The 16072-nt window shown below is 36.7% G+C and overlaps 1 protein-coding gene across 3 annotated transcripts in view; it reads right to left on the reverse strand.

Annotated features, from left to right (window-relative positions):
- PCDH15 (protocadherin related 15) overlaps positions 1–16072 on the reverse strand; it is a 1821443-nt gene that overhangs the window by 50811 nt on the left and 1754560 nt on the right. For all 3 annotated transcript variants that reach the window (XM_047702331.1, XM_047702329.1, XM_047702330.1), the window contains one exon: positions 11039–11127. In XM_047702331.1, coding sequence (XP_047558287.1) covers positions 11039–11127 — 89 coding nt within the window. The remainder of the gene's footprint in view (positions 1–11038; positions 11128–16072) is intronic.

The following is a 16072-nucleotide window of genomic DNA, read 5'->3' on the forward strand; positions in this document are numbered from 1 at the left end:
TTATTATTATTTTTTTTATTGGTCTGCTTCTTTTACTTTGGCCCTAAACTGATGAAAACCAAGTTCTGGAATCATTTAGGGACTTTGCAGGGCTTGGTCTCATTGTCTCTGTAATTGTCTCACTCTTAAATCAATTAATTTCTTTCTATTCTGTTTGCTTTATTTTTATGACTCATGTTAAATGCGTATTACCTCGTTTTATAGTATGAATCATTGTAAAATGCCTGAAATTCTCTTTGAATAGGTGGGACATTAAAAATAATTACATTTAGCATCTAATACAATTTAGATAGAAATGAAAATATCTAAAATATCATTTGTGTTGCTACTGATACAAATAGAATTTTCTTATATAAACTTGTGGTTGAATTCATTTCTCATGTTTCCAAAAGCCGCAGCATGGACAGAAGTAAATTGTGCATAAATTGGAGAAAGTTAAGAAAGGAACCATATGTGTAGTTAAGAGAGAGGAGAACTGAGTCTTGCTGATCAGGTGTCTGAACTGAGTGGATGCACAAGGGAATGGTCTATTACCTCAGACCACAAGTTGGAACTGATTATTAAGAAAACATAATAATATGTTTTCTATATGTTTGGGGTGCCTGGGTAGCTCAGTTGGCTAAGTGTCCGATTCTTGATCTCAGCTCAGGTTTTGATCTCAGGGTTGTGAGTTCAAGCCCCATGTTGGGCTCCACAAAGGGTGCAGAGCCTACTTAAAGAAAAAAAAAAAAAGTAAGCTGTTCTATCTGACAAAATTTCTGCACTATAAAACTTAAAAGAATATGATAGAAGAATTTTGAAAGGAACAAATGCCCAGCATGTATTTTGAAAATCTTTATACAGCAACAGTGACTCACAACTTACATCTGCTTTCTAGTTCTCTCCTCTTCCGTGCGAGCAAAAGCTCTGAAAACTGCACTGAATGGAATAGTAGGATATTTGGGAAAAGTACAACAGAGATTATGACACTCTATTTTTTTCTGCTTTTCTCTCCAATTTTTCTGCAATTATGTTTCCAAAGATTTTTTGATAAAAAGATAAGTATAACAGGAAACTGGAAAATGGATTTCTTCACTGTTTTTGTGAATGGATTTTACCTTTGAATTATGACTTAACCCTAATCACAGGATAAAATATACCTGTATAAATTAAGTTTTTATTAACTTTAACTTTATTCTATTAACTTTTGTATGTTAACAAGTGTTATCACTTATGTAAGTGATGTTAATAAATAGTTAATAAGTGATATATACATATATCATAAGTCATAAGTTAAAAGAAGAGTATTAGAGCCAATATAGTGGTACCTCATTATAATTGTCTCTTATGAATTAAACTGATATCCCCCCTCAATCAAAATCTACTCTTTGAACTTGCTATGTTCTTAAACAGAATACCCCCTCCAATATGACTTTACTTTTTTTTTTTTTGAAGATTTTATTTATTTATTTGTCAGACAGAGATCACAAGTAGGCAGAGAAGCAGGCAGAGAGAAAGGAAGGGAAGCAGGCTCCTGGCTAAGCAGAGCCTGATGTGGGGCTTGATCCCAGGACCCTGGGATCATGACTTGAGCCAAAGGCAGAGGCTTTAACCCACTGACCCACCCAGGTGCCCCAAGCCCAATGTTTTTTGTAAATGCATATTGCTGAGAAAAATGGGAGAGTGTGGCACAATTATATATTTAAATTTTCCTCTATTACATGACCAGATGGCAAATATTAACTGAGAAAGTCGATCATTCTTCAGTACTTATTTCTCCCAAAGAAACTAGTATTGTTTTGACTATAATGATTCTGAAATTTGTTAATTAACAAATGATGCATATTCTGACCACTAAAATACAAAACAAACCTATTAAAAGCTGAACATCAGCACATATAATACTTTACTGAATTACTATACAATGGAACCTTTAGAAAAGGCAAACTCTAGTTGTAAATCCCTTGTTTTTGGTTAATTCCACATGTAGGGAATTATATTCTTGACCCTCGAACACCATGGGTTTGAGCTGCATGGATATGCTGATACATGGGTTTTTATAGGACAACACCTTCAATGTACTTTTTCTCCTCTATGATTTTCTTACTATCATTGCCTTTTCTCTAACTTATGTCATCATAAGGATATAGCATATAGTCCATAGAACATACAAAATATGTGTTAATCAACAGTGTTATTGGTCAATAGCAGGATTAGTAGTTGAGTTTTTGGTGAGTTAAAGGTTATATGCAGACTTCCAACTGCAGAGCACCCCTGAGCCCTAAGTGATTCAAGGGTTGACTGTGTATGAGTTTGGAAAATCCATGGGACATAAAATAAAAAATAAGAATTTACCCTAATAGCAAAAATGAACTACTGAGACTTCATCAATGTAAAAAGCTTTTGCACAGCAAAGGAAACAGTCAACAAAACCAAAAGACAACCGACAGAGTGGGAGAAGATGACATATCAGATATGATATGGTATATCTGATAAAGGGCTAGTATCCAAAATCTATAAAGAACTTATCAAACTCAACACTCATGGAACAAATAATCCAATCAAGAAATGGGCAGAAGAAGCAAACAGGCATTTCTGCAAAGAAGGCATCCAGATGGCCAACAGACACATGAAAAAGTGCTCAACATCACTGGGCATCAGGGAAATATGAATCAAAACCACAATGAGATACCACCTCATACCAGTCAGAATGGTTAAAACTAACCAGTCAGGAAACGACAGATGTTGGTGAGGATGCGGAGAAAGATGAACCCTCCTACACTGTTGGTGGGAGTGCAAACTGGTGCAGCCATTCTGGAAAACAGTATGGAGATTCCTCAAAAAGTTGAAAATAGAGCTGCCCTAGGACCCATCAATGGCACTACTGGGTATTTACCCCAAAGAAACAAATGTAGTGATTTGAAGTGATTTGTAGTGATTTGTACCCCATTTTTTATTGTAGCAATATCCACAATAGCCAAACTATGGAAAGAGTCTAGATGTCCATCAACAGTTGAATGGATAAAAGAAGATGTAGTACATATATACAATGGAATACTATGCAGCCATCAAAAGAAATGAAATCTTGCCATTTGTAGCAATGTGGATGGAGCTAGAGGGTATTACGCTGTGCGAAATAAGTAAATCAGGTAAAGACAATTATTATATGATCTCATTGATATGAGGACTTTGAGAAGACAGAGGAGCATAGGGGAAGGGAGGGGGAATTATGAAACAACAAGGGACCAGGGAGGGAGACAAACCATAAGAGTCTTAGTCTCAGGAAACAAACTCAGGGTTGCTGGAGAGGAGGGGGGTCAGAGGGATGGGGTGGATGGGGGTTGGAGATTGGGGAGGGTATGTGCAGTGATGAGTGCTGTAAATTGTGTAAGACTGATGAATCACAGACCTGTACCCATGAAACAAATGATTCATTATATGTTAATTTTAAAAATTTTTTAAATTAAATAAATAAGAATTTACTCTAATATATCTGAAAGCTATTATTAGAAACAAAACACAAAGTACTAGGACTTTGAAACATTCTAACATAAGTTTAATCCTTAGTGTAAATGATTCATATATTGCATATTCATCAAATAAATATTCATGTTATGCTCTGATAGCATACCTTCAAATAATAACTAAGAATTCATACAAAATGAGACATTGTAACCCTCCCAGATAGGACATGTGAAGGGAGACCTCCCTTCTTTGTAACTATGGTTCCATGTTTTTAGCTCAATACTAACACATTGGGGATAATTAAATATTTTGTTATATGACATGAAATATGAATTGGACTTCAAATCCCTATACTTTTCCACATTTCAAGGAATTAAGCATTAAAGATACTATGACAATATGCATGAGTAACAACACTAAGACACTACATTGTAAAAGTCTGGTTGCATTCTAGGCTAGCTTCCATTCTGTGAAGAGAGCTATGACTTCTTACCACATGGTACATTTAAAGTAAGTATTTTGTGCTTGCAAAAAGAGAGGACTTCTCCTTCTCTGCCAAAATAAAGCCCTAAAATGAGTATTTCAGGAAAAAAAAGAAAAAGAAAATGAATTCGCTTTGTGTTGAAACAAAGAATCACCAAGGCTTTGAATAAAACCAAATCCTATTTATGTTTTTTTTTCAAAGAATAAGGAATTATACCTCAAATATTAAAAAGTGGTATTTCATTTTATGTTGAGTTTGTGTTTTATTTTTATGACTGGCTTCAATTTATTTTATAGTTATTACATGCCAATTACAGAAAATGTTGTCTTCAAGAGTTGTCTATTGAAATGTCCGTATTTCATTCTGTTAAGAATTAGATCATTGACAGTCAGCTTCTGCTGATAAACTCCCCAACTTCAATCACATCTTGTGGTAAGTATACTTAAAATCAGCATGTGATTGCCAATGTTTACAACAGTTTAATTTAAAATGCAGCAGAGAAGAAAGACTACACAACTGAAGAAACTCTCAGATACACACTAACATTCCATACGTTCCAGCTGGGCTTATGTGTTTTCACAGATTACCACTGGTTTCGTGGGATCATACCATGCCTGCTAACCATACTCACTCAGTTCATGAGGAATAAGTATGAGAGGAAAACAACCTTAATGCCGGGCTAAGGAAGTGACCATGTACAGCAAATAATGGTGTTTCAATGCATCACCGAGTTGGGAAATCAGCAGAATGATGATGAGAAAGAATTAGTACCAGGACATTTATCAATGGGAACCAAATCCTGTTAAAGTTGGCGCGCCCCAAGAACAAAACACTATTACTTTCCCACATATCATGTTATCAAATTCTTCAGTGGCTAAGTAAGAAAAACATTTTTTATTTTTTCCACCTGCTCAGACCCCAAACCCAGGAGCCATGAGTGCTTCTTGACTTTGCGCATGCATCTAATCAATGACAAGTTTTAGAGGCTGCGCCTTGAAAATGTACCCTTGATCTAATCGCTCCTTGTGTTCATCTCTACCTCCAGTTCAAGTCACCAACAATCTCTCCCTGGACTCCTTCCTGTTACAGACTCACAGCGGGTTGCCTCATCTCCCACCTCTTCTCCCACTCAACAACCTTTGAAAACATAAGCCACAACACGATTTCTCTGTGCAGAACTTCACGGGCAACACTGGCCAAAAGAAATATAATGCAAATTACATGCAAATTCAAAAATTTGAGTATCCAGATTAAAGGATTAAAAACAAAAATGGTGAGATTAATTTCAATATATTTATTTCACTCAATATACCCAAAGATTATCATTTCAGCATTCAATCCACCTAAAAATATTAATGATATTGTCCCTTTTTTGGAGGAGTAGCAATTTTTTTAAACTTGATATGTGTATTATACTTAGATCACCTTCCATTTGGACCTGCCACACATTCCAAGCACCCAGCTGCCTAGTGGCTAGTTACTAGACAATCAGTTCTAAAGACTTTGTATCTTACACAGAGTAAGATAATAAATCCTCCAAGTGGCCTGTGAGATGCTATATACTAATTTCCTATCTTACAGGACAAGCATGCTCCAATAGCTGGGTTTTCACACCAGCAGTGTCCTTTCTGGGAAAACACCCTCCACACACCCACCCCCATCAAAGCAGCCACATGGCTCTCTTCCTTAATTCCTTTCTGCTGGGATTTCAGCTTAGCAGAAGGCTTTCCTCAGTCATCCTATACAAATAATACCTTTCTTCCATCATTTCATATTGGCATTATATTTGTTTTTATTGCCCTATTATTATATATTCTATATATAAATGTTATGTACACACACACATATATATATATACATATAATAAAAATAAATAATATACTTTTGTTTCCCTTTTTCCCCAATAGAATAGAAGCTCTATGGGAACAGATACTTTGCTTTGTTCATTGCTAAGCCTCTAGTACTTACAACCAGTAACTACTTTTTATTCTTTAATACATTTCCAGCTTCACATATGGATATTAAGACTTAAAGAGTTTAACTGAATAGCCCGAGACCTCCCAGATGGCACTGATGGTCCAGGGACTTGAGCCTAGGGTCCTCTGAACTCAAAAGGAACTGGCTTCCTGAGTAGGGGTCCAATTAAAAAAAAAACTTAGGAATTTTACATTAGATTTTCCCTGAAGGAAAATTCTTACAGGAATTCTATTCCTATTCTTAAAGGAATCTGAATAGATTAAATAAGCATTTTTTTTTTCCTGTTTGGAGAAGCAACACTCCAAATTAGGATTTGGCAAGTTAAAAAACACAAGCTAAATTCAGGCTATTTTCTGTTTTTGGAAATAAAGTTTTATTTACACAAGTACTGTCATTAAAATAATTAAAAGTACTGTTTTTAAATTTTAAATTCCCATTAACATTTAAAAATTATAATGGAAAGAAATGATGTAGTAAAATAATTTAAGTAACATTATAAACATGGTTTCGAAATGTACTATTAGTCTATTAACATTCATATTTACAAGATTCTTATCTGTCCCTATAGAGATAGTGTCCTGAGCCCCCACTGACAGCTCTAAGTAAGGACAGGTTAAGAGTGATCAAAGCTAGGTGTTATGGATTTACCTTTCCATTTGATCATTCCCCTCAAGACCAGTTTTTATTACACTGGTTTTAAACAAATATAAGTGCTAGTATTTATTGTTTACTGTTTCGTAGGTTTTCTTTCCAAGATACTTCATAATTTTCCTCCTAGAAATATGTATCCTGGCCTGATTTCTGAAGTATGTTTTGTAACCTTAACCTAAGGAGTCATGGATCAGTTAGGCAGGCACATTTCAGATGCTGCACCAATATTTTGTGGAGATGGGCCCTCCTCCACCAAGTCAATACATATTTCCGTAAAGTCCTACTATCACTGAATTTCCAAATTGTACTTAAAGTAAGAGAAGTGTTTGAGCAACTCCATGACCTCGATGATCAATGCCAATTCCTGCTGTAATGCAGGACTTCTAAAAATGCCTTTATTTATATTTTTCAAAAATGCCATTTCTGCATATTCTTAAAGATTTAAATCTTAGATTCCTAAGCTTCCTGTACTCCTTTGGGCTCCATGGTAAAGTGGAAGGAGAACAGAGACATGAATCCAAAGGTTTCCTACCTTCCTCTTGAGACATTCTTGCTAGTGGTTTGCTGGTAAATCGAGTTTCTGTATTCTTATTCTCCCAGCCATTTATCCCACTCCTTACCTGCAAGAATTTGTAAGAGAAACACAAGGCCCACGAGGAGATAAATCCTAAATTCCACCTAAAATACCCCAGAACATAAACATGAAAGGCCACCTATGGGCCCAGATTCTCCCTGGAATTTGCTGAATACATTAATAAAAATCAAAAGAAATATGTTTCCCTAGAAAGGAGCATTGGTTAATTCTATAAGCCCCAAATGGACAACATTTATGTCCACTCAGGGGAATGGGGAGTGATCATTACCATCATTACAGCAACACCCCTTTGAAGGAGCTCTCTATTCTCCCCTGCGTCGTGTTCTTTGCCATCAAAGGATACTGACCTCGTCTGCAAAACCTTCCTCATCATGAAATGAATGTATTAGGTCATTACATTTTTCTTTTATCAACCCTCCCAGTCTGCACTGATTTCATGCTTCCTAAGAAAACTATGGATTATGATCTGGCCTCATTTATGGGTCTGCTTAAAGGAGGAAGTGAAAGTGATGATCATAAGAATTCAAGTTTCCCACTTTGTAGGGTGAGGCTGTCTCATGGGAGATACAGAAAATGGCTTTGGTGACGGTGTGACTTGCCATCAAAGAATGTCTATAGGAAATGAGTGTGCTGGTGAGCGTGACCACCAGAGCAAAGAACTCCTATGTTTATTTAACATCCTTACATGATCTGATCATTCTTACTCTCTTCTTACTTAGAGCTGGGGGTGAGGGAGGGGACCAGGACACCATCTCTACAGGGACAATTATGAATCTTATAAATATTAATGTTAATAGACTAATAATACGTTCTAAAACATTTTTATAATGTTCATAATGTTATTTAAATGAGGGTTTTGGAGGGGAGGAGGGGGAGGAATGGCCTAGCCTGGTGGTGGGTATTAAGAAGAGCACGTATTGCATGGACCACTGGGTGAGGTGCATAAGAAATGAACCTTGGAACACTGAAAAATAAAAATTAAAAAAATAGTTTTACTACAAAAAAATCATTTTACTACATTATTTCTCATGATAAGTTTTAAATGTTAACAGTAATATGTAATCTAAAAACAATACTCTTAATTTACTGGTTTTAATGATAATACTTGTGTGAGTAAAACTTCATTTCTAAGAACAAACAGCAGCCGGAAGTTAGCCCATGTCCTTTAACTAGCCAAGTCCTGATTTAGTGTATTATCCACTCCAGATTACAAAACAAACAAAAAAGCAAAAACAAAATCAAACTTATTTATTCTCTTCAGATTCCTAGAACTGTCATCCCATTGTTTACACGGTTACACGTGTATTTCTCTTCTTCCCCTGGATGCTCAGGGAGTGTTTGGCGCAGACTCAAGCTGAATCAGATCTAACAGTCCTTATCATGACCACTGGCAGCTTTCGGAAAGGAATTGGAGAAGCGACACGCCATATGATCCCAGCCACATGACATTCTGGAACAGGCAGAACGATGGAGACAGTAAGGATGAGAGGGTGTGGGGGGGAAGAGAAGAGAGGGGGTGGAGAGAGAGGACTTTCAGAGGAGTGGATCTATCCTGTGTCACTACTACAGTGAGACAGATGTCATTACACTTTAGCTCAAGCCCACAGAATGTACGCCACCGACAGTAAACCTAACATTAACTATGAATTCGGTGTGATTCCGATGTGTCGGTGTAGGTTCACTGGTTGTAACAAATGTACCAGAGTCTGGTGGGAGATGGAGATAGTGAGGGAAGCTGTGTTTGGTGGGGGAGAGAGCATATGGGAATTCTCTCTGTATCTTTGGCTTCAATTTGCTGTGAATACAAAATTACTCTAAAAAATAAAGCCTATTTTTTAAAGGGATCAGAAATTTTTGTGCTTATGAATCTCTAAATTAACACAGATTTTTAAAAACCTACAATAAGGAATCAGGCATTTGCCCTCCATGTTTACTGCATGAGCAAATTTATACTTTATTCTTTCAAAAAGCAACAACACAGGATTGGCACTCTTGTTCCAATTTTCACGAGGAGGAGGTGTGGCCCTAGGTGTGAAATCGCTTGCCTGGAGGTCACACACGGCTACAATAAGATTCAAACTTATCTGTTTGAATCCATCATCTAAGCTCCAAACTCAACTCCCCTCTTTGGAAAGAATGGAAAAACTGGGGTCTTTGTCTTTACCCTCCCGACTGGGTCACTAACCTCATTTCTTAGAATCTCTGTTACTCCTTGAAGAATCACAATTCCCATTGTCCTGGCTGATATTTTTTAGTTTTCGACAGCAACCCCATGATATTGGCTTTATTAGTTTCTGTGAACAGATGACTAGAAATGGGGAGGCAGTCTGGGGAGGTTGATGTGATTTGCTCCCGCTCTGGTTTCTAAGCTAATGTCACAGAACTCAAAGGTCTTTCCACAGGAATACATTTCTTTCAAGACTTGAAAGATGCCTGGTTTTTCTCATTGAGAGCTTCATTTCCACTTAAGAAGAAAAAAATATCATAAACTTCTATGAAATTATACTTCTTTCTGGTCATTTTTTTCTGGATTCCCTAAATTTTGTCTCCATATGAGAAAGGGGAATCATGATTTTGCTTGTATAACATTTTCATTCAGTAAAATACATTGGGTGCCCACAATATGTCTGGAATTATAGCAATGGAAGATGGGTCTCCTAGCCTCAAGAAGCTTATACTTCAGTGGGGAACTGACATGCAATGAAAATATTAGATAATGCTGTGAAGAAAAAATAAAGCAGGATGAAGAGCTACCAGCTGAAGATGGTTCTCCCATCTTCTGGGTGGTACAATCAGAGAAGGCTTGCTTCCATAGATAACATTATGCAGCTAAGAGACAGGCATGATTCCAGTTTTTGCAGGTATAATCAGCTATTTTTCTGGCGAAGGCTAAATATGTGTAAACCTCCCTCGAAGAAGTAAACCAGATACTGCCTGATTGATATTCCAAGCATACACATTGAGAATCACTTTCTCCATAGGACATTGCACATGACACACAAAGGTTAAGTTTGTGAGAGGTCAAGGAATAATTGTTATAGAGCACATATGTTTTCATTAGAAGAAGCACTCATGATTTCATCAGTGCTTTTCCTATTGTATTTGACACATAATTAAAGAAAGTTTAGCTGAAGAAGCTGTTGATGCTTCTTCAGGCAGCTTGGAAGTGAAATATATTTTGTTAGAAAGCAGTAGTGATAACTGACATCTGTCAGCCTGAACTCAAGTGAAGACACGGAATAACAAGAATGTGCCCCTGTGAAAATTAGGAAATGATGTCAGGCTACGTTCGGGTCGTGCAGAGTGAACTAGAAAGGCATCTTAATAATTCTCAATAGCATTCAGCATATTAGAGAACAAGAGCTTCATAAATAGTCACAACTTTGAGTCAACAGTGGCATGCCACAATATGACATACATTCTAGAATACTTCAAAATATGTATTGGTAAAAGTCTTCATGATTTTTGAAAGAGTAAGCTTGAGCCATCTAGATACATCACTATGAGAAATAGCATTCCCTGGACCAGCTGGATTGCTGAGATAATGAGCTTTTTGAATAATTTGGGGCCATAGAATCAAGATATATATGCTCTAATAATGAATATTAGGATTTACTTGTATGCAGCATTCTGAGGTTATATTGATGCATCAGTCAAAGCATCCTGAATAAGATCTTCTCACATCTCATTTCCATACCTACTCGAAGACACTCTCACCAGCTACCCTTGCGTTAGATGAAGCTGTTTCAGGAAAAGGGTAACCTGAATTATTAAAATGACATATTGTAATATATGTTTCATCAGAACGCTCTAAGGATTTGAAGGAGCTTATCCAATAAAATTACAGCCAAATGCAAATCAATATATAAGTAAGCAAAATCCATTACTCTGTAAGATCTTCTATCTTCTTTTCTACCAGAGTCGGGGGCACATTGGAAACGATGACCTGCATGTCCAGCTGATTGACCACAGAAACCTGTAGGAAGTAAAGCCAGAGCCTGTTCAGAACTCAGCAGCATTTCTTTCTTTTTTCTTTTTTTTTTTTTTTAATTATGTTCAGTTAGCCACAATATAGTACATCATTAGTTTTTGATGTAGTGGTCAATGATTCATCAGTTGCATATAACACCTAGTGCTCATCACATCACATATCCTCCTTAATACCCATCACCGGGTTACCCCATCCCCCCAACCACCTCCCTTCTGTAACCCTCAGTTTATTTCCTGGGGTCCAGAGTCTCTCACGGTTTGTCTCTCTGATTTCTCCCCAGCATTTTATAAAACCAAAACACAATGCTTCCATCTCTTCCCTACTGGGCATGGACCCTGTGGTTTCCCATTTGTAACGTAGGAATGAATGGTATCTTTAGGTACACAAGCTCTGCTAGATCCTGGGGCAGGAGGAGACTGATGCACTATCACTATTAACTTAGAAGTAAGTCTAACTTGGGTGCCTGGGTGGCTCAGTTGGTTAAGCAACTGCTTTCAGCTCAGGTTGTGATCCTGGAGTCCTGGGATTGGATCTGCATCAGGCTCCCTACTCAGTAGGGAGTCTCCTTCTCCCTCTCATGCTCTCTATCTCTCTCTCTCAAATAAATAAATAAAATATTTTAAAAAATTTAAAAAAGAAGTAAGTCTAACTTACTTAGACTTTTAGTGTGGTTGATTTGTGTGTGTTTGTTTCGTTGGTTATTTTCTAAGGCATGAAAGAAGAAGCGTTTATTTTTCTAATTGGGTTACTGAAGGGCGCTCAGGATAATGGAAAACCCAAGTTTTACAAACCTCGAGAGATCACCTATCCAGTGTGACTAGGAAGCTGAGATATGACTAGTTTGAATAATTCACTCTATGGGATCATCACACATAGTCTTCGTGTTTGCTTCAGCCAATTCTATGTTTGTGTGAATAAAGAGATAAATACACATTTACATGTGGGACTAAAATAAGCTAGTTTAGCAGCTATTTACAAATCAATTCTATTCGCTAACATTTATGGAATTTCTTTTCTGATCTTACTTAAAAAAATGAAAAACATAGTATTTATTCAGTATGTGTAAACTATCATTTACTTTTTTCCCCTCAATACTCCATAGGTTTTCACTCATTTAATTATAAATATGATCATATCAGGTAGTTATTACTATCATTCCACTTTTTATTTACTTATTTAAAGATTTATTTTTTTTTAGAAAGAGAGAGAGCAGGCAAGCGGGGGAGGGGCAGAGGAGGAGGGAGAGAATCTCAAGTAGACTCCACACTGAGCCTGGAGTCAGACGCAGGGCTCCATCCCATGATTCTGAGATCATGATCTGAGTGGAAATCAACAGTTGGATGCTTGACTGAGCCACCCAGGCATCCCCATTTCACTTTTTTAAAAAGAAAACTAACAAAGAGGCTTTTCATCCCTAATGAATATTGCCATGTGGGAGAAAAGGTCCAGATTTGCTGGACCTTGCTATTTTTTAAGAGAAGAAATCCGAAATATTATAGAAAATATTTCAAATAAATAGAAAATTTTCAAACCATGTGTGAGTCTCATAATTTATGTGTACAGACTAAAGTAAGCCAGGGATCTGTCTGAATACCATCTAGGAGCAAACACCAGCAGTTCCAATCCTGTACCTCTAACTCATTATTGGCATCTGGGACCCTATGTCCAAATTTCCCACAAATGTATACATGGATCCTGATTGCGGCTTTACCAAAAAACAAAACAAAAACAAACAAACAAACAAACAAAAAAGAAACAAACAAAATCTGACTTCATTAGAAAAAGGGATTAACACACTTTTTTTTTTTTTTTAAAGATTTTATATATTTATTTGACAGAGATCACAAGTAGGCAGAGAGGCAGGCAGAGAGAGAGGAGGAAGCAGGCTCCCTGTTAAGCAGAGAGCCTGATGTGGGGCTCAATCCCTGAACCCTGGGATCATGACCTGAGCTAAAGGCAGAGGCTTTAACCCACTGAGCCATCCAGGCGCCCAGATTAACACTCTTTTGTGTAACTTTATCTTTTTTTATGGGTTCCCTTTCTTTCCTGGTCTCAATCTGAATAAAAAATCCCTAAAGAAAGTCAAAGACACAAGGTGGAAAGAGTTCCAGTCCCTAAATCTCCATTTTCTAGAATGCCATCAGGAATACCACCCAGCCATGTACACTCTTGTTGTGTTCTGTGAGAGAAACATACAATGTGTTAGGGTAAGCCCCTGAAATGTTTTGGAGTTTTGGGTTAAAAAATCAGCCTACCATGACAAACACCCAGGGCTCCATTATGTAGGAGTGCTAGATTCTTAGTAATTGGAGGGCAGAATGTTAGTTTTATGTGGGTGCAGGGAAGTGGTAGGATTTCCTTTTGTATAATTACGTTTTAAAGTTTCAGAAGCTCATTTACAAGTAATCTTTTGGAAAGAAATCAATCCATGTGCTGGGGACTCAATCTGGGAGCAAAATTTGGCCTTGACGATAGTAATAACTCTACCATTTGTCTTTTAAGGACAGCTGGTACTTTCTCTTTATTCAGAAGGATAAAGTACTTACTCAAGGGAATTTTGAATTTGCTAATGAGTTTTGGGGCTAAATTCTGACTGAACTAACAAAATGAATTAAGATTTAAGATCTTTCAGGGGTGCATGAATGGTTCAATCCGTTAAACATCTGCCTTTGGCTCAGGTCATTACCCCAGGGTCCTGGGACTGAGCCCACTGTGAGGGAGTCTGCCTCTCTCCTGCTTATGCTCTCTCTGTCCAGTAAATAAACAAAATCTTATAAAAGGTTTAACTTGCCTCAAAATATATATATATTAAGCTTACAATTTATCAAAAACATTTTTTGATCTTAACTTTTGAAGACATACTTTTGTATTAAGATAAAAAATAACGTAGTTACAATTCTGATAAAGTAACAAAATTCAGATTGCGTGTAACTCAGAAGTATCTGTCTCAGACTGACCTATAAGTAGTTACTTTAGAAGTTTTAAATCTCCTTGAAGTATAATCATGATTTATGGAGAACACATACATCTTTTAAAGGAATGCTAATTCCCTGAATCTTGACTTCATCTATCATCTATAATAAAGGTATTTAAATGCTTAAGATTCCTAGATTTTATTTGTTACTTTTCTGGTACAGTCTTTATGCAAATATTTCTGGAAATACACATGTCAGTTTATTATACCAACTATAACAAGTCTGCTTATAAAGGCTTTTTAAAAACGTAGTTCTATCATTGTGGGATCAATCTCTATAATGGATTAAAATTATGAGTGACAGTCTAAAGAAGGAAAAGTAATATTTGTGAAGCACAATATTCTAAAACCAGAGCTTCCTAGGTGACATATTCTATTATTTCTAAGTCTTTTTTTTTTTAAGATTTTATTTATTTATTTGACAGAGAGAAATCACAAGTAGGCAGAGAGGCAGGCAGAGAGAGAGGAGGAAGCAGGCTCCCCGCTGAGCAGAAAGCCCAATGTGGGGCTCGAACCCAGGACCTGGGATCATGACCTGAGCCGAAGGCAGCGGCTTAACCCACTGAGCCACCCAGGCGCCCCTATTTCTAAGTCTTATTAATCCTTCTTCATAAATTGCTCAGCTTTCCTTTTTCCTGCCCTTCCATTCATTCCCAAACAGTGTAGACAGTGCTGCCCAGTAAAAAAAAAAAAAATAAATAAATAACATAAGCCACACATACATGCCAGATATGTAATTTCAAGTGCTCTGGTATCCACAATAGGGTACCAGAGGATAAAAAATAATGAAAGTCATCTAATAATACACTTAACCCAATATATTAATATAGCATCATTCTCACACATACTGAATACCAAACAACTTATTAAGGAGACATTTTTCACTTTTTTATACCAAGTCATTGAAACTCAGGGTGCATTTTATGCTTATGATACATCTCAGTGTGACAGCGTCACAAAGGCAAGTGCCTGGTGACCACATGGGACAAATAACTCACACTCTGGGCAGCAAAGCTCTAAAGAGCTTCACCGTGTCTTGTGTCAACTGGCCACTAGCCACTGTCTGTCCTGACTGGCCTCTGGTGCAATCTCACTTCTCTCGAAAAGGAAGAAGCAGTTTAATTATCTTTTTCAGATAGCTTTGTATAGTCTTTGATACCACTCCCAAATGCAAGTGGTAGTCGAAGATTAGTTTTGATGTGAAATTGAAAATTGGGTTTAGTTATGTTAAAACCCATTTCTCTGTCTTATACTCAGAATGGCTCTTGACCCACAGAGATGTTTTAACATCATGCATTGATCATTTGGAAAATACTGGTTCACTGAATAATGCAGATTTTTCAAGTACTGACACATTATATAGCACAATATCAAGAAAAAAAAATCACATTCTTTAATATGACCGCTGATCTCATGGTCTTTAAGTTAATAGGAAGCTCTCAAGATCACAGTGGTGAGTGAATACGAGTTTCCAATAATCTAATTTGTGCTGTTAGTTGTTATGATTAGCAGCAAATACTGTCAGTTGTTTTCCTTAAGTTGGCTGTCTCACTTTGTTCATTTCTGTTTAAATGTCTAGCAAATATTCAAGTTTGAGACACCACATTTTATCTCATTATTTTTTCCAAATAAAAGTATTCCTTAAAAAAAAAATAGTAAATTCAGCTTACATAGAGCTTTTCCTTGAGACTACCATTATACTTCCTTTTATAGAAGAAATGCTTTCTACATACTTCCCATTTCATTACAGAAAATATTGAAAAGGTGTTTAGTCAAGAGTGGAGATTTGTTAAAACTAGTAAGTTTTACTGCTTATGAGTAAGGGCATTCTTGAGGCTTTTCTCTATCTCTCTCTCTGTGTATGACTCTGAAGGATACAATGAAAACAGTGGTGCAAATACAATATACTAAAACATCAAACAATGTCCTGGCATTTTCACCAAAAGAAATTCCGAC

Source organism: Lutra lutra, chromosome 14, assembly GCF_902655055.1.
Source record: "Lutra lutra chromosome 14, mLutLut1.2, whole genome shotgun sequence".
Lineage (NCBI taxonomy): Eukaryota > Metazoa > Chordata > Mammalia > Carnivora > Mustelidae > Lutra > Lutra lutra.